Source organism: Suricata suricatta, chromosome 8, assembly GCF_006229205.1.
Source record: "Suricata suricatta isolate VVHF042 chromosome 8, meerkat_22Aug2017_6uvM2_HiC, whole genome shotgun sequence".
NCBI lineage: Eukaryota > Metazoa > Chordata > Mammalia > Carnivora > Herpestidae > Suricata > Suricata suricatta.
The window spans coordinates 72,512,684-72,536,390 of NC_043707.1; the positions used below are offsets into that span (position 1 = coordinate 72,512,684).

At 35.2% G+C, this 23,707-nt stretch overlaps 1 protein-coding gene across 1 annotated transcript in view; it reads left to right on the top strand.

Moving 5' to 3' along the window:
- The window catches only part of SYDE2 (synapse defective Rho GTPase homolog 2), a 55,519-nt gene that overhangs the window by 12,510 nt on the left and 19,302 nt on the right, over positions 1–23,707 (top strand). Inside the window, exons 3-4 of the mRNA XM_029948072.1 lie at positions 6,424–7,517; positions 11,537–11,663. Coding sequence (XP_029803932.1) covers positions 6,424–7,517; positions 11,537–11,663 — 1,221 coding nt within the window. The remainder of the gene's footprint in view (positions 1–6,423; positions 7,518–11,536; positions 11,664–23,707) is intronic.

Genomic DNA, 23,707 nt, shown 5'->3' on the forward strand with positions numbered 1-23,707 from the left:
GAGTGCAAGATGGGAAGGGGCAGAGAGAAAGACACACACACACACACACACACACACACACACACACACACAGAATCTGAAGCAGGCTCTAGGCTCTGAGTTGTCAGCACAGAACCCGATGCGGGGCTCGAACTCATGAACCATGAGATTATGACCTGAGCTGAAGTTGGATGCTTACCCAACTGAGCCACCCAGGTGCCCTGAGGGAGATATATTCTTTTGAGAGGTAAAAGTAAAGACCTTGCAAGTAGGTAGATGCTACAATAGTCATGGAACCTAGAAAGGAAATAATTGAAGTTTGATGCATAGTAGGCTGCACCATATGAAATTGCTGATATTTGACAGTTTTTGATCTGCAGAAGACTAGATGAAATAGTTCAACCTAATGGCTTTTTTCTTCCTTGATTGCCTTGATTTTTTGATGTGCTGTTTTTAAAATTTGGTCCCAGACACACTAGGAAACAGCATAGGTCATATTTAGTTGCAAATATCAAATGTTGACTAGAGAACGGTTCTGTTTTATATCAAGTCATTTTAATTTATAAAATTTCAAATGATACAGAATATTCAAAGATGGTGGTGTATAGCAGATGCTATCAGTACCTTGTCCATATCCCTTGGGATTTAATGTTTATTTAGATGGGACAAGCCTACATTCAAACATCAGTATCAGCATCTCTGCTTGAGGATTCTGGAAGGAGTGTTAGAGAATTTCTCTGCAGGGAAGCCTGGGACTGCCCCTCAACCAGTGACTGCTGTAGTGCCCCCCCAAACAGAGTTGGTATAGGACTCCCTCAGCTCTCTCCTGCCCTGGGTCATAATTCTACATTGTTTCCCAGAGTTTTCTCCTGAGGTTGAGCATCGGTTGCCCATAGTAGTTAACAGGCTTGATTGTTCTTGAATTTGCCCCTGAATTATCTCACTTCTTGCTCATAGTTCTGTACTTTACAAATAAACTACTTGGATTTGAACTCTTTACTCAGGAATATGTGGAGTGGAATAAATGTTATGATAAGAGAAGAAGTGAGTTAGATAATGGTGTGTATTGTCAGTTTTGAAAGAAATACTGTATGATGTATGTATGATGTCAGTTTTGAAAGAAACACAGAAAAGTTATACTAGAAATGTTAAGTATTGTGCCCTCACGTCTACTGCTGTGTTGAGATTGAAGGGAAGGAAAATTTTTTGGGTGGGGCACCTGGGTGGCTCAGTCAGTTAAGCATTGGACTCTTGATTTGGTTCAGGTTATGGTTTCTTGGTTCTAAGATCGAGCCCCTTGCCGGGCTTGCACTGACAGGGCAGAGCCAGCTTTCCAAAATTTTTTAAATTAAAAAAATTTATGTTGTGCCTTTCTAATTGTAGGCTGATTTTTCAGGAGAATTTGTGGGTTTTTGTTTTTTTTTGTAAGCTAGATGGAGAGAGGAATAAATGCTATATGACAGAATAGTTTGGAACACAGCTTGTGATCAGAGTAGAGAGGTAGGGAAACTTGCAGGAGTATGGAGAGAGTGATGGGTTTGAATGGTGCAGGAAAGGCAAGAGAGCATAAGAATAAGAGCGAAGTTAGAAAACCAGTGTCTGTAAAGTTACACATATTTTGATTTAAGTTACTGTCTTCAAACTTTATGATTTTATGTTTGTGGCAAATTGTGAACCTAGAAAGACTAACAGATATTTATCAAAACAAAACAAAATAAAACTTGAAAATACTTCGGTCATTTATGTCTCCTTTCTCACTGCTATTCTTTTTAACATCTTATTAAAATATAATAAGACAGTTCTAAGTTGACTAAAGGAAGTATTTACACAGTTTTATATGTCATCATTTTGTTTTAGTTTCATCAGAAAATTTACCTAAAGTGATCTTTTTTTTTTTTTTTAGCAATATTAACAGAGAGTTGTTGAGGGGTGCCTGGGTGGCTCAGTTGGTTAAGCATCTGACTATTGATTTTGGCTCAGGTCATGATCTCAGGGTTGTGAAATTGAGCCCCACACTAAGCGTGGATCCTGCTTGGGATTCTCTTTCCCCCTCTGTCTGCCCCTCCCCCTCTCTCCTGCGTGATACGCTCTCTCGCGCAGGCAGCTCTCTCTCGCTCTTAAAATAAACATTTAAAAAACACACAAAAAACAGCTGTTGAGAAATAGGCGTAGAGAACTGTTGAATTTTGAAATAATTTTCTGATCAAGATATAGGAAAGCGTAAGTATATTTAATGTCATTGACAGTGTTTTAATCATTCAGACACAATTATGGCTTATTTTTTTGTTTATTAAGGCCCATATGTATATGTATCTTTTAGCAGTTGCAATCATAGCAGTCTGTTTTTTTTTTTTTTTTTTTTTAGTTCGAGAGGGAGAGCGCACCCCTTCTTTCACACCTTGGTGTCCAGGGGAGGGGCAGAGGGAAAGGGAGGGAGAGAGAGAATCCCAGCTTGAAGGCTTGGGGCTCAGTCGCACGACTGGACATCATGACCTGAGCCGAAATCAAGAGTCAGTTACTTAACTGACTGAGCTCCCCAGGTGCCCCTGTTTTTGGTTTTTGATATTTTCACTTGATGTCTTCATCTTGTATTGTTACAGGTAGATTAACATTATTGTTTACCAGTTTTATAGTATTTAATTGGGTTGATGTATCGTAATCTATCTGACTGGTTATGTTGGAGGTTAATAGATTGTTTCTAAACTAGTGGAGTGATCATTATCATGATCTATTTTGCTTTATTAGGATTAGTTACTAGTTATCATTACTGGGTTTTTATGGGTGGTAACTACTATAGGTAATTACTATATTATATTTCCTAAAAGGTTTGCCAATTTATAGGCAACTAACAATGAGTTGGTTGATTAATTCATTTATTCTTTGAACACTCGATTTCTGCTCTGTGCCAGTTACTGTTCTAGGTGCTGAAGAAGTGTGCCAGTTTCACTTGATTCTATAGCCTAGTTTATGGATTTATAAAGACTTTCATTTTGTAACTTCTCTGTATAGCTAGTCTGTGATTTGATTAGTATAATTTTGGCTTAATCTTAAGCAATTACTGAATTTGGTAATATTTCAAGTCTTGGATTTTATAAAAGCAAAGCATTTTATTTTAATAAATTCAGTCTTGTCTGAAGTAGAAATTGCTAACATAAACAATATTTTATTTTAATAATTAGACTTCAGTAAGAATATTTAATGTATGATATGTAAAAGAAGTCAGAATGTTAAATTAACTCCTTAATACTTTAATTACAAATCTAGAGCAATTTAATATGCTGGATAGCTTTTTTAGCCACCACAAAATAGACTAGACTATAGCAAGACTCTGATTACTATAGAATGTTCTAGGCCAGTAAATTAATAGAATTGTACTACAATTTACAGTACAAGGGAATGCTTTGTCTGATTTATCAAATACTCCATTTCTTATTAGTTACTTACCAGAAAAGCCCAGCAGGCATACTTAAAATAGACCTTTCTCTATAAAGAAACCACTTTGTCATTAGGACACATAAAGAGGGGTGGAGGGTGATTATATTAATACTTTAAAAGAAAGGTCATTTTATCTATTGATTTCTGAAATGAAGTAATCCTTTTTTGTCATTTTAATTGCAAAATATAGTGTTTCATAGAGTAGCCTTGATATTAGGGTCCTTAGAGATCTTTATAAGGAATAGTTAGAGGAAGTATGAAAAATTAAATTTTAAATAATTGAAATCATAGATTGTTTCATTCTTTTTTTTTTTTTAAGTAAACTCTAGGCTTAACCCTGAGATCAAGAGTCACATGCTCTATTGAGCCAGGCACCCCTAAATTGTTTCTTTAAAGAAACAGTTTAAACTTACATATTTTCATTTTGCTTTATTAGTTTAAACACTTAAATAGGAACAGTTTCAAACTTTAAAATAAAATTGATTAGTCAGTCTATACATTTTTTTTTTTAACTGGAGATTGAAAGTTTAAGGTTGAGGGGCACCTGGGCCAGTCAGTTAATTGGGTTAAGTGTCCGACTCTTGATTTCGGCTCAGGTCATGATCTCACAGTTTGTGAGCGTGCAGCTTGCTTGGGATTCTCTCTTTCCTTCTCTTTCCTCCCTTCTCTCTCTCTCAAAATAATTAAACTTAAAAAGAAAGTTTAAGTTCAAATGGAATATTTTAACTTTAAAAAAAAATGTTTATTTTTGAGAGGGAGAGAGACAGAAAGAGAGGGGTGAGGGTGAGGGGCAGAGAGAGAGGGCGACAGAGGATCCAAAGTGGGCTCTGGGCTGACAGCAGAGAGCCTGATGCATCCAAACTCAGAAAAATGTTTAGAAAGACGGAAGTGCTCTAAAGTGTAGTATTTAAAAATACAGGGTGTGAAGGCCTATGCTTAGGTTTGAATTGTGCCTGTTTCTGCCACTTACCTACTTTGTGATCGCAAACAAATCAGACAGCTCTGTGCATGAGGTCTTTATCTGGAGAATGGGATGCTTGTGGGTCCTAACTCAGAGGGCTATTTCAAGAATTAAATGAGGATCTGTGTATACTAAGTGTTAAATTAATTTTTCATACTTTGTCTAGCTCAATTAAATGTTGGCTAGTGTTATAAATATTAACAATTTAATGTTAAACTATTTTGAATATTATTTTCACCTCAGTATTTATAATGACCAATCTCTTAATAGCACAGTTTAGGTTATTTGTATTTCTTTGTATCTTTTAAGAACTCTTTCTTAAAAATTTTTTAATATTAAAAAAATTTTTTTTTTGAGAGACAGTGCGAGCAGTAGTGGTCAGGAGGGGGGAGCGGGCTGGGTCAGAGAGAGAGGGAGATACAGATTTTGAAGCAGGCTCCAGGCTCTGAGCTAGCTGTCAGCACAGAGCCTGACGCGGGCTCAAACCCATGAACTATGAGATCATGACCTGAGTGGACGCCAGATGCTTAACCGACTGAGCCACCCAGGCGCCTCTTAAAAACTCTTTATTTTAAACCTGGATAATTTTGACATTCAGGGAAAAAAAGCTATTTTCATGTGGAGAAAAATAAAAAACATTTCAATGCTTTACTCTTCATGAAAACTGAGAATATAACAAAACTTATTTATATCTCTGTACTGTTATTTAATATATCAAATTTGCAAGGAAAGGCCCTAATTTAGCATTTGAAGTTCTAGGAAATTATTGTATATAAATAATAAAATAAAAAATGTCTTTATAGTTTTAAAAATTTCAGTTAGTTTTATGATATTCAATATTCAGTTATCTTTAAAAAATTTTAATGTTTATTTATTTTTGAGAGAGGAAGAGAGAGACAGGACACGAGCAGAGGAGGGTGAGAGGGAAAAGTGAGACACAGAATCCAGAGCAGGCTCCAGGCTCTGAGCTGTCAGCATAGAGCCTGATGCAGGGCTTGAACTCACAAACCATAAGATCATAACTTGAGCCAAAGTCAGAAGCTTAACCAACTAAGCCATGCAGGCGCCCCAGTAGTCAGTTATTCTTCATTAACTATGGTTCATTCTGTGTATAATCTTCCGTGGTATGTTTTGATGGAACATTAGAAGGAGGAAGGGCTTTAGTTGCCAAAATTATAAATTTGTTTGGTTTTTGAGGTGCCTAGGTGGCTCAGTTAATTAAGCATCTGACTTGATTTCAGCTCCAGGTCTTGATCTCAGGGTCATGAGTTCAAGTCCCATGTTGATCTCTGCATTGGACATCAAGCCTACTTAAAATAATAATAATAATAAAAATAATACTAAGCTTATTTTGTTTTTAACTTAAAAAAAAACCCAGCACTACTATATGATAAAATTTAGTTTTTAGAAAAGTATAAACAGAAGAAATGTTCTTTTATTAGAGTAGGATTTCTTTTTTCTTTTTAAAATTAGAGTAGGATTTCTAAATAAACACTCAAATAGGTAATATGTTAATATAAACATGTGTTAATATGCCAAGATAAACATATCAAGATAGGAAGCTTTCCTAGTTTCCTCTGATATCCACTGTTTATGGTTATAAAATAACTTATTTCCTGAAGTATATTGCAGTGGGAAAGATTTAAAAGGAATCTGTAATTACCCTTCCTCCAAACCTTTAGGATGGAAAGGAAGATGGAGCTAGAGATGCTTCTTTCTACTGTAAGCCATTTGGAAATTCCCCTCCCCCCCTTTTAGGGGATTTTATTTTTATGTAATCTTTATACTCAGCATGAGGCTAAAACTCACAATCCCAAGGTCAAGAGTCACCTGCTCCCTCGACTGAGCCATCCAGGCACCCCTGGAAATCCTTGATACTGTGTTTGAAGGTGGTAATGGAGATTTACCTACACTTGTAACTAACTAAATCTCCCCAATGAGGTGAAACAAGGGAGAAATTTCTGTCCATGTGAGAGTTTGTTTAGTTGATGATTTATAAAGTAGGAATCAAAACATATCACCTTATAATATCTTATTTTTTTTTAAAGGTCCTGGGATCCTTGCTGCTACAAATAAGACTGAATTGGGAGCTACCGAATCATCTTCTCTAAGCCCTAGCCCTGTGAAAAAAAGCAGTTCAATTAACTGGTCTTTCCCCGATAAAATAAAATCTCCACGGACTGTGAGGAAACTTTCCATGAAAATGAAAAGGTTGCCAGAACTCAGCCGAAAACTGAGTGTTAAAGGAACTTTGAACAGTCCAGATAATACTCCTTCCTTGTCTAAATGTACCTGTCGAGAGATTCATCATGCTGATATTCTACCTTCTGGGAACACAACCACGGCTGCCAAGAGGAATGTCATAAGTCGGTACCATCTGGATACCAGTGTATCTTCTCAGCACAGCTACCAGAAGAAAACATCTGTGAGTTCTAAGTATTCCTGCAAAGGTGGTTACCTCAGTGATGGAGATTCGCCTGAACTTATAACTAAATCTAGCAAACACAGATCTGACAATAAGTTTGGAAAGGGAAAAGAAATAATTCCAAATAGTTGCAGCAAGAGTGAAATAGACATTGATGCTTTTAGACATTATAGTTTTTCTGATCAACCTAAATGCTTCCAGTACATATCTGGGCTCATGAGTGTGCATTTCTATGGGGCTGAGGATTTAAAACCGCCTCGGATAGATTCAAAAGATGTCTTTTGTGCAATTCAGGTAGATTCAGTAAACAAAGCAAGAACGGCTTTGCTCACATGTCGGACAACATTTTTAGACATGGATCATACTTTCAACATAGAAATTGAAAATGCACAGCATTTGAAATTAGTAGTATTCAGTTGGGAACCGACTCCAAGAAAAAACCGAGTGTGTTGTCACGGAACTGTTGTACTCCCCACCTTATTCAGGGTGACAAAGACACATCAGTTGGCTGTCAAACTTGAGCCTAGAGGTCTTATTTATGTGAAAGTGACTCTTCTGGAACAGTGGGAGAATTCTCTTCATGGACTGGATATAAATCGAGAACCAGTGATATTTGGTGTTGACATTCGAAAAGTTGTAGAGAAGGAAAATACAGGACTGATGGTGCCACTCCTGATACATAAATGCGTTCTGGAAATTGAAAAGAGAGGCTGTCAGGTATTATTTCAGTTTCTCTACTACATCCTGGTGTATTTTTATCTACCTTAATTAAATTTATAGTAGTTCTTGGGGGAAGCAATTCAAGGTAAGGTTTGAAAAATCCAAGTTAGACATTTTCTCATTCCTATTTTTAATTTTTATTTCATTATTGTTTAAGATATAATTCACATCTTCACCTATGTTGTCCATGAGCAATTGAAACCATGCTATATGGTTCCACAATTTATGTTGTGATGCCGAGTTGCGTGGGTTTTATACCTAGGTATCAGGATTGCTTTACAGTGGCATTCCTAGGAAAAGTCAGGGCTGCCATAGGCAAAGACTAATTCATTTAAGGACTGTTTCTGCATGGTTTGACATTCCCGTGGTACACAGTTCCAACAGTGAATCTTAAAACCCTGCCCTACTCCTAAAACTACTCCCTGCCCTTATTCCCTACTCTCCCTTATCCCGCTCTCCAGGAAGCACAAGCGTATTTGTCTCTGAACTTTGGGATAGTGTGGAGGATGAGAAGTCCTACTAATAAGAACATGTCTCATACTTTTTTCCTTTTAACTGAAAAAGTAATAAAATAAAATAAAATGTAAAAGCAGCCCATTAAAACAAACGAAAAACCTGGTGTTATATATAAGAAGATATATAATGTTAACCAGTTATAGACCTTATCTTTTTTTCATTAATACATGTTGACTATGACAATGGGAAACAGCATATCATTGAGGATATTAATGAGGTACAAGTAATTGTTTAAGTTCAAAAAGAAAGCCTAAAATTGGTATGTTCTGAGGTATTTCTGCTTTAATGCTATCAGAATTTATGACATTGATTAAAAACATCAAGGGTAAATATCAATAAATCGGAATTATGATTTCTATATGTGTAGAAAAGAGTTTAAAATAACTCACCTTGAACCTGATGTGGACACTACAGGAACAGTTGTTAAGTTAGGGGGGTTTTGTATTAAGATGCAGGAAACTTGGGTACTGGTTCCTCCTCCATTATTAATTAACTGTGTGATGTTGGGCAAGTCACTTAATCTCTGTGGATCTTACTTGCTCACATCTATAAATGTAGGTGCGGTAGTTTCCTGAAGGTAAGAGCTACAGCATCTGAACGTTTGAAACCTCTTCTCAGATATATTATTCAGATTGAGTTTATATTTTCTATATGAGAGTAAGGCTTTTAGTTTCCAGTCCAACTTTCCGTCCAGTTACTTTTTCTTAAGGTTCTCTGTTTTCCTCCCCCCTCTTTTTTTTCAGGCAGCATGTAAAAAGGTTAGATATTAGGCCAATTTCAAAATTATTAAACAAACGTTCACAACTGAATTTTAAAATAACCCAAATAGCACTGTACTTTTACAATCTATTTTCTGAAATATTTTATAAAGAATGGATATATGAGACTTAATTTTTTATAAGTTTTTTATTTTATAATTTTTTAAAAATGTTTTTTATTTATTTTTGAGACAGAGAGAGACAGAGCATGATCAGGGAGGGGCAGAGAGAGAGGGAGACCAGAATCAGAAGCAGGCTTCAGGCTCTGAGCTGTCAGCACAGAGCCCGACGCAGGGCTCAAACCCATGAATGTGAGATCATGACCTGAGCTGAAGTCAGAGGCTTAACCGACTGAGCCACTCAGGTGCCCCTCATGAGTTTTTATTTATTCAATTTGTTACAATCAATTACAGTCATTATTCTTTGAAGCTTAAATTATCCCAAATTTGGCTAGTGAGTGTCTCTTGCAACTGATTGCTTTGTTACATCCCCAGTAGTCTTTGAGCATTTCTCTTCTTTATAGCTAATAAGACTGTTGTAATTTATTTTAAATACCAACAAAATATTTTTAGCATTGCTTTTTATTTCTATATTTAAAGTTTAGAAATAGGCATTTTAATAAAGAATTATTTCCTATGAACTAAAAAGTAAAATTTATAGTACATTTAGAACTGCAGTTTTTAAACGTCTTTTTTTGGTTTGTTTTGTTTCTTTTGCTTTTTCTCTCTCTCCCCCATCCTGCCAGAGAAAGAGGTTCATTGTGTCTATATTTTACAGACTAGGATACTGCTTAAATTTTATTGACATTTTTAGTCAGTAATTATTCTTGTGTTTGTTATCATGAGCATTAGGTTTTAACAGTCATATAAAAATAGTTTGTGGCATCTTCCAAATGCTTTGAAGGCTATTGCCACCTATCCCCTGCTTTCAATGGGAAAAATTACGATGGAAATCATACTCCTGGTTTATCCAGTACAGATTCTATCTCTGATCAGGGCATCAAGCTTGTACTTGAAGTGACTTTGAAGTCAGCCTCTGAAGTTAGGGGTATATCCTAAAGTGTCCTTTCCTTGAAATCTCTATATTAGAGATAGCTTCTTTCATTCACCTTTAAAAATTTCACTTGTATTTTCAGCTTTGTGGATAACATGTTACCATTAATTTACTACTTACTATTGAAGCATTGCTTTCTTTAACTTGTTCTAGGTTCACTCTTCTCAAGTTCAAGGGGCTACATCTTTATTATGGGATTTTGTGACACTTAAGTGTGCCTACACCAAAAGGGCTCTACTCAAACTAGTTTCTTCTAATATGATAGCATTTTCTTTGATCCTGTTTAATATTTTAGTTTCATTTTCTGGATCATCTGTGGTTCTACCATGTCTTGTGATGATGTGACCAACATAGGACATGCTATTCTCAATGCAAATGCACTATTAATTTGTATAAGAGTAGGAAATTTCCTTCTCAGCACATTTCTTAGTTTCCCATATTATGTCGATCCCATATTATGTGAATGTAGAAGCACCTTGCATTTCCTTCTCTTAGAAATAGTTGTAGTTTCCTTACTATCTTCCAATTAATACTTAATAGCTTATCATCTCAACTATTTTGGATAACATTTCTCTATATCCATTAGCAACATTTTCCTGTATCAAGACCTACCTTCTGTATTCTATCAGTTATTTAATGACTTGGAGAGGTTTGTATCATAAATACACCTGGAAATTTCATTTGGGTACTCCTTTCTTCTAGATTGTTTATAAGATTTTAAAGTGATTCCGGGTTAAATCTTTGGGGATCCTCACTGTTTGTTTTTACTTTATTTGTCTTGAAATAATTTCTTTATAACTTCCTTTAATTCAAGGTGATTTGGCATCCTAAACGGTCTTTGATGTGGAAATATAGTCAACAACCACTTATATTTCTTAATTTCTTAAAGATTTATTTTTTTTAAAAAACTGTTTAATCAGGCATGTTTTCTCTTTACAGATACAATGTTGATTTCTTCTCAGTGAATTTATGGTGAACTTCCTAAGACATAGTATTTTATCTCATGTATAAACTGTGTCTAAAATATGAATCTTTTTAGTGTAGGGTGAATGGTATCTGTACATCTTATGTACATTTTGAACTGAAGGTTTAATTTTGGTTTTAATATAATATTTTAATTGAATTTCCTCTTTTTAGTAAGTTAAAAAACGTCATTTCTTCTTGAGGATCTTTTTTTTTCTTCTAAAAAGATAACTTCACACAAATAGTGTACTGGAATTTTATTCCAATTATATTACTTTTTTATGGATAAATAAACTTGAATTTAAAGAGATTAAATAATTTGCCCAAGTTCACTAAGCAAGGAGTTATAGAGTGTGACTTTATAGAATCCCAAATACTTGTTTAACCACTGTGCTGCATTTCTTCAGTTCAGGAAAAAGATGTGAAAAGGCATGACCTTGGGGTTTGGAAATACTGGTTGAGCATATAAGACTAAAGGAAAGGGCTTGTATCTTAAGATAGCACTATAGAAATCATAGTACATTGTCTGAATTTAATGATAGAATAGAATGTTATTAAACTGATGAATATAGTCTATGGTGAGATTTCAAAAGCTCTTTGAGGTATTTTTAATTAAATGTCATCAGAACATATTTGATTATCAAGTTCACATGACTTAAACATTTTGTGCTATTATATTTTCTCTTTATCAAATTTACCATAATGTGGCCATAATTTTATTTCTAGGTAGTAGGCCTGTACCGATTATGTGGTTCGGCAGCAGTCAAGAAAGAGCTTCGAGAGGCTTTTGAGAGAGATAGCAAAGCTGTTGGTCTGTGTGAAAACCAGTACCCAGATATAAATGTAATAACAGGTAATAAATAGTTTTTATTCTCTGTACACATTCTGGAAAGACTATCTCTGTAGGAAAAGGACTTAAAATACTATTTTGTAGCCTAAATTTAATTGGGTTTTATTCTGAAGTTTTATTTTCCTTCCTTCACAAACATTGTGTTATTTTCTGTGAGGAGGTACCAAGATAGAGTCCTTGCCCTCAGACAACCAATAAATATTGGGGAGAAATAAGACCTACGTTAAATTAGCTATTACTAGGTAGCAGAAGGAAAAGAGTACATTTTCTTTATAGAGGGCTAAATAAATACCATCAGAGTTCAGTTTGGAGCTTAGGTCATTTAAAGGGCATTGACTATCTGGATAGAGAATTCAGATTTGTTTACTAGGCAGAGGGGACCCATCAAAGATTTTTGAGCAGGGAAGTGAAATCTTTAGAGAGACAGTCTTCAGGAATATTAATCTGGCAACTCTATGTAATGGATTGGAATTAGAAGAAACCAGAGGAGAGAAAACCAGTTAGGAAGCCTTGGCAGTAGTACCAGCAAAGAGGTGATGAGAGCTGGAGTCTTGTAGCAATAACAATAGAAAAGAATAGAATTGAAAGGATAAGAAGAAAGAGAGGGCCCGACAAGCATGAGTTTGACAACTAGTTGATTTGGTACCATTTGCAGAAACTAAAAAGCTAAGGGGAGAGCTACTGCTTTGGGTGAAGAAATATGAAACAAGACAATGAATTGGGGTTCTTTTCAAACTTACATAGTGAATTTGAGGTATTAGTAGGTGATCTATATGGATATATGAGGCAACGTAGAAAGTGCTCATCTACAGCTAAGGAGAGGATATAGTAAAATTTACCAAGTGGTGAATATATTCCAACATATAGCACTGGAAATATACTTCTCATACTGCTGAGACATGGAGGTGGAAAATGGCAATGTGAGGGGTCATTGGCATATAGTTGTAATTAATACCTTGTGATTGTCCATAAAGTTTGAAAATACAAGAACTTTGAGTATCTCCAAACTTTGGAGGCATGAAGACAGATGATCCAGCTAAAGAGATTGAGAGGAAGGGAGTCAGAAAATGTGGGAAACAAAAGACAACAGAGTTTAAGAAAAGGTGTGAGGCAGTGTCATTTGATGGAGAAATCATATAAGATGGCAACAGAAATAAGGCTTTCGAATTTGGGCATTTTGAGATTGTTCATCACTAATTGATATCTTCAGGGACTATTATTGGTTTATAATTCCATGTTTGTTTTTGTTATTGTATTTGTATTATTAGCAAAGTTTTCAAGTATATATAAAAGTAGAGAGAATACTGTGACAGACACTCTTTATCTGTCACCTGGCTTCCATAATCAACACACGACCAAACCTGTCTCTTTTATACCCCTCATTTGATTCTCCCCTGGGCATGGATTACTTTGAAGTAGATCTTCAATATCTTATCCTTTCACCAATAGATGGTTTGATATGTATCTTCAGATCTTCTTTGTATTTCAACAGTTCTTTGTCTTCCCTCTACTATTAACTGCCATTTTTTTCATGCTGTAATATTGCTTATTTATCTCTCTAATTTGATTTCTCATTTTACATGCAGTTAATTACCTAGGAGAAAATTTGAGGAAGGTTCAACCTGCACATATTAAAGATGCTTTTGTTGGTTGGAATCCTTTAAAGGTTACTTTTAGTATTGAGGCTTTTCAAAGAGTTGAGTTGAGATTCCCAGTCTCTGAACTCTGAATGTCTATATTTTCATGTATTTAATATATATTCCTAGATAATCAAAACTTTGATCACACCCATTTTAATTCTAAGAGACAAATCAAGGCACTTTTTCTGTCTTCTAAATTTCAGCAAATCAGAGATAATGGCTACTTTTATTTTTGTAAAGAAAGAAAGCTTATTCTTTCTACAAAAAAAAACGAATCATGTTTACAAAAAAATAGAATTTTTCTTTTAACCATATGTAAGTTACAAAATCAGTAAAGAATTCATTAAAGAGAGATTTTAGAAATAGCAGTTCCCAGGAAATTACATTCTATCACTAAACAAAATGAGATTTCCTCTTGGTGAGGCATTATCTTAGAAATAAAAATTGTGCAAATATGTATGAATGAAAAAGATGACATGATGTGGTTTGATTTGATTATTTGCTATAAGACAAGGTCCTTGGTTAGAAATTTGCCTCATGTGGAGATGATATGAACAATAGGTCAATGAATGTTAGATTTATGTCATTCTTTTCTAAAATTGAGAGTCTCCATAATTTATGAATTGGGTATTTTTTTGCTCTATTTTTTATACTATTTCATTTTAGGAAAGCTGTTTTTCAAAAGAATCTAGAGCTATTTTCTTTCTTGATAAAAAAACCAATGAAACGATTTAAAATTTGTCTGAGAAATATCATTGGAATGACAATAAATTATATACAAGGTCTCATCATGTCTCAGTGTAAAGGATATTGTTGATTTTCAGAATTGGCCAGTAATGATGTTACCTTGTGTGTTTGTTCCGTGTGAACTCACATTTCTAAGTAAACTTGAAAATAAAGTTAAAAGTTCAATAGTTCTAAAAAATTATATATTAATGAAGTGAATGATAGAGTTTACTCACATTTAATGTGTTCTTAGTAGTTGGTTTGTCTAGAACACATATAAAGTATTCTAGACAAATCATATTTTTCATGGGGTATAAAATTTAAGATATGAAATTGATTCATATTTGTTCATAGGTATTATTTATCAAAGGAACAAGAGAAGAAATTAGAAAAGTAAAAATATATATCATTTAGTGATTATTAGAAAATAATAAGCTTCCTAAGGAGGAAAATCCAATTTGAATATATCTGCCTTTTATAAAATAGATAGCATATTGCAGAGTTACACAATCAATATCTAAGTTCAGTACTTAGACATTCATTTGACCATGGCTTTTTCTGATTTTAATTCTTTTGAAATTCTTAATTCTTTTATTTTACCTCAAAAGAAAACGATCAGCAATAACCCCCAAATTATCTTTAAGTCATTAATAATTTTCATTTATGTATATTAAATATACATTTCCCCCCACTATATGTATTATATGTTCACTGATCTCTGGCACATTAACTTTCAAATTATTTCTGTTTTTCTTTACCTGGGTTGAGCATAGATATCTAAATTGTATAAATACTAAGGAATGCAAAGCACTGAGGAAGGGTAATAGATTTAGCAATCAAAATATACTGAAAGAAAATATAGAGAGCCATTTGATCTGAGTAACATGTACAGAGTATGACTAAAGTTAAGTAGTAAGTTCAGAAAGAGTGAGTGAGGTTGAGTGGGGTAGATTAATGGATTTAAAAAATTAATTTGTAGCCCTAACTTCAGGAAATGTCAATGATACTACATTCAAATCTACCTACTCTAATAGATCTTTACAGTCTGTAGAAGTTTCACTTGAGAAAGAATGATTTTCATTGTTCTGTATTTTTGGTATTCTGGTTCTGGTAAGTTAATTTTTTACTATAGTAAGTGCTGATAGAGGATAAGGACCTTTTCTTAGGGGATGGTGTCTCACTTGAAGAATGACATTATTTAGTCTATTAATCTTCCTAGTCCTGCGGTTTCTAGTAGAAGGATGGTATCCAACCATCCAACCATCATGTATTGAGTGCTTACCGGATGCTAGACACTTTGCTAAGACATTTGGAATATGATGATGTGTAAGAGATAATCTCCATCTTCAAAAATACTATTCTGGGGAGCCAGGGTAGCTCAGTTGGTTAAGTGTCTGACTTCAGCTCAGGTCATGATTTTGCAGTTTATGAATTCGAGCCCCATGTTGGGATTTGTGCTGACAGCTCAGAGCCTGGAGCCTGATTCAGAGTCTGTGTGTGTGTGTGTCTCTCTCTCTGCCTCTCCCCTGCTCATGATCTGTCTCTGTCTCTGTCTCTCTGTCACAAAAATAAATATTTTAAAAAAAAATTTTAAATACTATTCTAAGGGGGAAAACAGTCTCAGAGACAGCTGATTATAATATATGAGGAGGAGCACCTAACGTTGTGGGAAAATTAGGGAAAACTTCTTGGAAGAGGTTTACTCCTCAGCTAACTTTAAAAGGTGAACTGGACTGGGGCGCCTGTGTGGCTCAGTTGGTTAAGAGTCTGACTTTGGCTAAGGTCATGATCTCACAGGTCGTGGGTTTGAGCCCTGCATTGGGCTCTGTGCTGACAGCCAGCTCAGAGCCTGGAGCCTGCTTCAGATTCTGTGTCTCCCTCTCTCTCTCTGCCCCTTCCCCACTCGTACTCTGTCTCTCAAAAGTAAATAAATGTAAAAACAAAAAAACAAAAAACAGAAAAGGTAAACTGGACTTAGCCACCAGGGTTGGAGGAGGGCAATCTATTAGGAAAAATTTGGAGATGGGAAGCTGCATGACTTGTAGTACTTACTCAAGAGGAAAAAGCACCAGACAGGTGAGTGGTGAGAGATGGCTGAAATTTTCTTTCAGAGTGGAACCCAGACCTGGCAATGAGGATCATTTGGAAATAACAGAACAGTCTTTTCATTTCTCTCTCCGTTTCCTTCCTTCCTTGCTTCCTTCCTTCCTTCCTTCCATCTATTCCCTTCCCTTCCCTTCCTTCCAAGTTAGTTGGATGAGTTTCTATGTACTACGTTTTATAATAGCACTTCCATATTAAAGACATATAGGTAGCTAAGAGGACTAAAATGTAAAGATATGGTAATCAACCAACTCTTTAAGGTGAATATGTATAATTCTATAGTCACTTTATTATTATTTTCCTTGTGTATTTAGTAAAAGAAAAAAGTTAAAAAAAGTATTCATTTGTGATGTAGTGCTAAAGGGTAGATACTGAAAGCTTGTTGTTGTTTTTTTTTTCTTTAAATCAGAACCAGAGTTTTAAACGTAACACTGTATATTCCTGGGGTGCTGCTATGATGGTGATGATGACTGTAGAAATCAAAGTAACAACTCCAAAAGAGAAAGGGAGTTTATGCATAGGAATAGCCAGAGTCCACTTAGTCACTCATTCTTCCCTATCTAAAAGTTAATTGGTTTATTTACTAAATATTTTTTGAACATTTATTATATGTCAGGCATTCTTGTAGGCACCAGGGACAAGTGAACAAGATGAACAGTATCTCAGTTCTCATGTATGTATTCTTGTAGGGGAAGAGAATCAGTAATCAATTTGATGAATAGTAAGATATGGTGCCTTATGAGTGGTAAGTAGGACAATGGGAATGATACTGACTGGTGGTAGTAGTCCACTTGGGGACTCCCATAGTTGGAGTGATCAGAGAAGAAAGTCTGTCTGAGAAGTGCCCTTTGAGCTAGGATCTGTATTATGCAGACTTAACCATTGGAAGATCTGGGGCCAGAGTTCTAGGTAGAGGTGAATTTTGCAAATTGAGAATTAATAAAATAATAAACCAGTCTCTGAGAGGCAGAAGTAGTTTTAGTTATTTGTGTGTGTGTGTGTGTGTGTGTGTGTGTGTGTGTGTGTGTGTGTGTGAGAGAGAGAGAGAGGGGGAGAGAGAGAGAGAGAGAGAGAGAGAGAGAGAGAGAGAGAGAGAGAAAGGGAGGGAGGGAGGGAGAGAGAGAAAGAGATGATACCTATTATTCTATCATGGGGATGACTAGAATTTTCATGTGTTGGTCCTTGTGCCTGAATGAAGGTGAGAGGCATATAGTTTCATAGTGTCTAACTATTACAAAGCAGCTTAGGAGAGGTAGCCAGGACCCTTCTTTTTTTTATCTATAATTGTCTGCATTTTCTTCCAGTACATGGTAAAAGATTTACTATGAGGCACTAAATAAATTTCTCCATGCAAATTATCCCCAAGTCTTTCTTACAGAGTTTCTGTAGCATTAAAGATTGTCACCACAAAATTATCATCTTAAAGTTTTTATGTCCTCAAAGTGTTTGAAAGATGTTAAGGTTGGGAGTGCCTGGGTGGCTCAGTAAGTTAAATGTCTTACTCTTTTTTTTTTTAATTTTTAATGTTTTTTACTTATTTTTGAGAGACAGAGAGAGATAGTGCGAGCAGGGGAAGGTCAGAGAGAAAGGGAGACACAGAATCTGAAGCAGGCTCCAGGCTCTGAGCTAGCTGTCAGCACAGAGCCCAGCGTGCGGCTCGAACCCACCAACCGTGAGATCATGACCTGAGCTGAAGCTGGATGCTTAACCTACTGAGCCACCCAGGTGCCCCTAAATATCTGACTCTTGACTTCAGCTCAAGTCCTAATTTTGTAGTTTGTGAGCTCGAGCCTCCCATCAGTCTCTCCCCTGACAGCATGGAGCCTGCTTGGGATTTTCTGTTTCCTTTCTCTCTGTCCCTACCCCACTCATACTTGCTCACTCTCGCTCTCTCAAAAATAAGTAAATAAATAAATAAGATGTTAAGGCAGCAGTATGGCTTAAGATACTCCTATCACTACGTTTTGGGGATAAGGTCATATAACTAACTTCTAGATTGATAGGTATACATACTATATGTCACAACATAGTATAAATACCTCTTCTCTGTATCATTTTATAAAATCTTTTGATTGTTTTTCCAATGAACTTATTTATTCTATATGTAGAATTTTCCAATGTCTACATACAAAAAAGAGCTATAGCTTTTACTTTGTTGAACATAATGTGCATTGTACAGACTTTAAGTGCTTAGTATTAGTAATAATTCTCCCTTATTTGCTCTCAAATTATAGTGAAGTAAGTAATTTTGAACTTGGGTTAATTTAAAACTTCATTTATATTAGTGGTTATTTAGTATATTTTACAAAGGATAATGGAATTTGAAATACGTGTTTTACTAAACTATAACATTATCTTTTCTGGAGATCTTTTAGGTTTTAATTTAATTTAATTGCATTGGGGGGTGAGTCTCAAACTACCAGGGCATATTAAGTTTTGTTAGAACTAAAAAGTCTTGCTTTGTCAAGGAACACATGTAGAATCTTTTTAATTTTAATTTTTTTTAATCATGCCCTAGAGGGTTAGTAGTGTCTTTATTTGGCAGCTACAGAAAATTGGATTTTCACTGTCTAACTGTAATTCAGTTGTCCTCTTTACACCAAAGGTTGCTATTCATTGTAGATAGGTTTAGACTGCAAAACTAATGACAGTAGTAAAACAAAAAAAATCACATCATATAAATTAAGGAATGGGAATAAACAATTACTGCATGCATATGGTGTACAAAATGCTTTACTGTTATCACTGTACATCTAACATGTATGATTGTTATGATATGTCAGGCTTTTTATATATATTCTATTTCCTCTTCTATGTCAGGAAGAAGTTTGGTCAGTATACTCTTGGTTTCCCAGCACTATTTCCAGATTATTATTTCACTGTTGAACAGAAACTCTTTTGAGAATAAAGCTCCCTAGAGGCTCATGGTGCATTCCTATACCACCTCTGTCTTTCCTATTTAATATTATCTGCAGAACTCTTGGACATTTCCATTTATTCAGTGAACACCTTTTTAAAAAATTTTTTTAAGTTTTAGGTTGAGAAAATGAGCAGGGAGCAGAGAGGGAGGGAGGGAAAGAGAGAGAGAGAAAGAGAGAGAAACCCAAGCAGGCTCCACACTCAAGGCAGAGTTGGATGAAGGGCTCTATCCTACCTATCACCTGGGATCATGACCTGAGCCAAAATCAAGAGTTAGATATTCAGCTGACTGACCAAGCCATCCAGGCACCACCAGTGAACATTTTGATACCTCACCAATGGTTATATTTCAAACAAAAGTCCTGTCTTTGTCGTAAGTGATTTTAACATGAAAATGACCCATCCAAAATCTGTTTATGAAAAGACTATTTTCTTTCCATTGAATCATCTTTACACCTTTCAAGTATTTATTGACCATAAATATGAGGGTTTATTTCTAGAGTCTCAATTCTATTTCATAGATCGATATGTCTGTCCTTATATAAGTACCACACTGTTTTGATTAATGAAATTTTATAGTAAAATTTGAAATTTGGAGGGGTTAATCCACCAATGTTCTTTTTTTTTTTCAATATTTTTTTGGCTAGTTTGGCTATTTTTGTACTACTTTTAGGATCAGCTTATAAATTTCTGTGAAAAAGCTGTGTGGGATTTTGATAGGTTTCATGTTGAATCTGTCTGTAATGAATTTGGAGAGTATTTTCATTTTAACAGTATTAGGTCTTTTGATCTATGAACATGGGATAGCTTTCCATTTATTTAAGTTTTTAAAAATTTTTGGGGCTCCTGGGTGGCTCGCTCAGTTAAGCAACTAACTTCGGCTCAGGTCATGATCTCACAGTTCATGAGTTCGATCCCCGCATTGGGTTCTGTGCTGACAGCTCAGAGCCTGGAGACTGCTTCAGATTCTGTGTCTCCCTCTGTCTCTGCCCCTCACTCACTCATGCTATGTCTCTCTCTGTCTCTCAAAAATGAATAAATGTTAAAAAAATTTTTTTTAATTTTTAAAAAATTTTTTCATAAATGATTTTTCGTTTTCAGAGCACATGTTTTTATTTCTTTTGTTAAATTTATTCCTAAGTATTTAGTTCTTTTGATGCTGCTGTAAATGGAATTATCTTAAATTTTCTTTATGGATTGCTCAATTTTAGTGCATAGAAATACAGTTTAGGGGCACCTGGGTGGCTCAGTTGGTTAAGCATCTGACTTGATCTCTGCTTAGGTCGTGATCTCACCATTGTGAGATGGAGCTGCTGTGTTGGGCTTTGCATGGAGCCTGTTTAACATTCTCTCTCTTTCTCCCTCCTCCCTTCTCCCTGTGCACCTTTTCTCTCTCTCAAATAAAAATTTAAAAAATACAGTTGAGTTTTGCATATTGATCTTGCAGTTTGCTAAATTCAATTATTCTGTTAGTTTTTTAGTGGATTCCTTGGGATTTTCAATATGCAAGATTATATCATCTGCAAATAGAAATATTTTTACTTCTCTCTTTCCAAGGTGGATCCTTCTTATTTCTTTTTCTTGCCTAGTTACCCTGGCTAGAACCTCCAATGTAATGTTGAACAGCAGTGGCAAGAGTGAACATCCTTAGCTTGTTCTTGATTTTCGAAAAAAAGCAGTCAGTTTTTGACCATTAGTTATGATGTTAGCTGAATTTTTCATAGATACCTTTTTGCAACTTTAGGAAGTTCCCTTCTATTCCAAGTTTGTTGGGGTGTTTTTATCATGAAAGTGTGTTGAATTTTGCTCAATGACTTTTATGAGTCTGTTGAAATGATCATGTGTTTCTGTCCTTTATTCTATTGATATAGTATATTACATGAATTGGTTTTCAGATGTTAAGCCAACCTTTGCATTCCTGATATAAATCCCACTTGGTCCTGATGTGTAACTTTTTTTCTTTTTAATATGTTGCTGGATTTAAGCTGCTAGTATTTTGTTGAGGAGTTTTGTGTCTGTATTCCTACATGATATTGGTCTGTAGTTTTCTTGTGATGTCTTTGTTTGGTTTTGGTATTAGGGTAATACTAGTCTTGCAGAATGAGTTGGGAAGTGTTTTCTATTTTTGATAAAAGTTTATGAAAAATTAGTATCAATTCTTTCAATACTTGATAGCATTAAATTATTAATTAAACTATCTGGGGCTAGGCTTTCTTTTGTGGGAAGTTTCAAAAATTACTAAATCAATGTCTTATTATAAATCTATTCAGGGGCACCTGGGTGCTTTAATTGGTTAAGCCTCTGACTCTTGATTTAGGCTCAGATCATGATCTCATGGCTCATGAGTTTGAGTTCTGCATTGGGCTCTGCGCTGACAGCACAGAACCTGCTTGAGATTCTCTCCCTCCCTGCTCTGCCTCTACCCTGCTCGTGTACTCTCTTCCTCAAAATAAATAAATAATCTTTAAAAATGTGTTTCAAATATAAATCTATTCAGATTTTCTATTTCTTCTTGAGTCACTTACAATAGTTTACATCTTTCTATGAGTTCTAACTTTCATCTGAGTTACCTAATTTATTGCCATACAGTTATTCATAATATTCACTTATAATCCTTTTTATTTCTATAAAGTTGGTAGTGATGTTCCCTATATCATTACTGATTTTAGTAATGTGAGTCTTCTGTCTTTTTTTCTTGGTCAGTTCAGTTGAAGGTTTGTCAATTTTGTTAATCTTTTCAAGGAACCAAATTTTTATTTTTGTTTATTTTGTTTGTTGCTTTCTGTTATCTATTTTATTCATTTCTACTCTGATCTTTATATTTTCCTTTCTTCTGCACACTTTGAGTGTAATTTCCTCCTTTTTTTCTATTTTCTTAGAAAAACTGAAGCCATTGATTTGGGACCTTCCTTCTTTTCTAATGTAGACACTTAGTGTACAGATTTCCTTCTAAACTCTGCTTTATTTAACCTTGTCCCACAAATTTCAATTTTTTTTGTTTCTATTTTCACTCAGTTCAAACACTTTTTTAAAAACTTTTTCTAATTAAAAAAATTTTTTTAATGTTTATTTTATGAGAGAGAGACACAGAGTGCGAATATGGAAGGGACAGAGAGACAGGGAGACACAGAATCTGAGGCAGGCTCCAGGCTCTGAGCTGTCATTATAGAGCCCGATGAGGGCTCAAACTCACTAGCAGTGAGATCAGACCTGAGCCACAGTTGGATGCTCAACCAACGGAGCCACCCAGGCACCCTTTTAAACATATTTTTTAATGTTTATTTATTTTTGAGAATGGGGAAGGAGAGGGACAGAGAGAATGAGAGGGAAACACAAAATCTGAATTAGGCTCTAGGCTCTGAGCTATCAGCACAGAGCCAGACATGAGACTTGAACCCATGAACTATGAGACCATGACCTGAACTGAAGTCAGACACCCAACTGACTGAACCACCTTGTCGCACCTCATTTTCTGGTTTTCCTTTTTCTCTCTTCTTTGATTCATCGATTATTTAGAAGTATATTAGTTTGTGCCAAAATATTTAGGGGATTTTCCAGATATTTTTATATTGTTAGTTTCTCATTTGATTCCATTATAATGGACTTTAATATATAAAGTGACTTGAATCTTTTTGTATTTATTTAAACTTATCTTAAGGTCAAGATATGCTCTTCTGTGTGGTAAATGTTTCATCTGAACCCTTGAGAAGATTGTGTGTTCTGGTGTTTGGAGATTTAATATGCAATAATTATCAATGCAGTCAAGTTGATTAATAATGTTGTTCCAGTCTTCCATGTCTTTAAGTGTTTTCTTTCTTCTTGTTAAGAGAGGCATGTTGAAATCTTGAACTATGATTGTGGTTTTGACTCACCCATTTTCTACCTCCCATTTTTGTTTAAAGACTTACACATGTATTAGGTCACTTGTATTTGTTTTATAGCTCACCAATATTTTGTTCATTTTTTTCCAGTCTTTTTTTTTAAATCTCTCTGTTTAATTTTAGATTATTTCTATTGCCGTGTCTTCAAGTCATTAATCTTCTCTGCTCATATTAATTTCACTCATTGTATTTTAATCTCTGATATTTTAATTTTCACTATTAGAAGTTTGATCTTTTTTTCAAACATTCTGTGTGTCTACTTGGCATGTTCAGTCTTTCTTCTAGCTTCTTTTTTTTCTTATTAATAGTTTATTGTCAAATTGGTTTCCATACAACACTCAGTGTTCTTCCCCACAAGTGCCCTCCTCCATCACCACCACCTCTTTTCCCCCCTCCCCCTTCTTCTTCAACCCTCAGTTCATTTTCAGTATTCAATAGTTTCTCAAGTTTTGCATCCCTCTCTCTCCCCAACTCTCTTTCCCTCTTTCCCTCCCCCTGGTCCTCCACTAGGTTTCTCCTGTTTCCTGTTAGACCTATGAGTGCAAACATATGGTATCTGTCCTTCTCTGCCTGACTTATTTCGCATAGCATGACACCCTCAAGGTCCATCCACTTTGCTACAAATGGCCATATTTCATTCTTTCTCATTGCCATGTAGTACTCCTTTGTGTATCTATACCCCATCTTCTTGATCCGCTCATCAGGTGATGGACATTTAGGCTCTTTCCATGTTTTGGCTATTGTTGACATTGCTGCTATGAACATTGGGGTACATGTG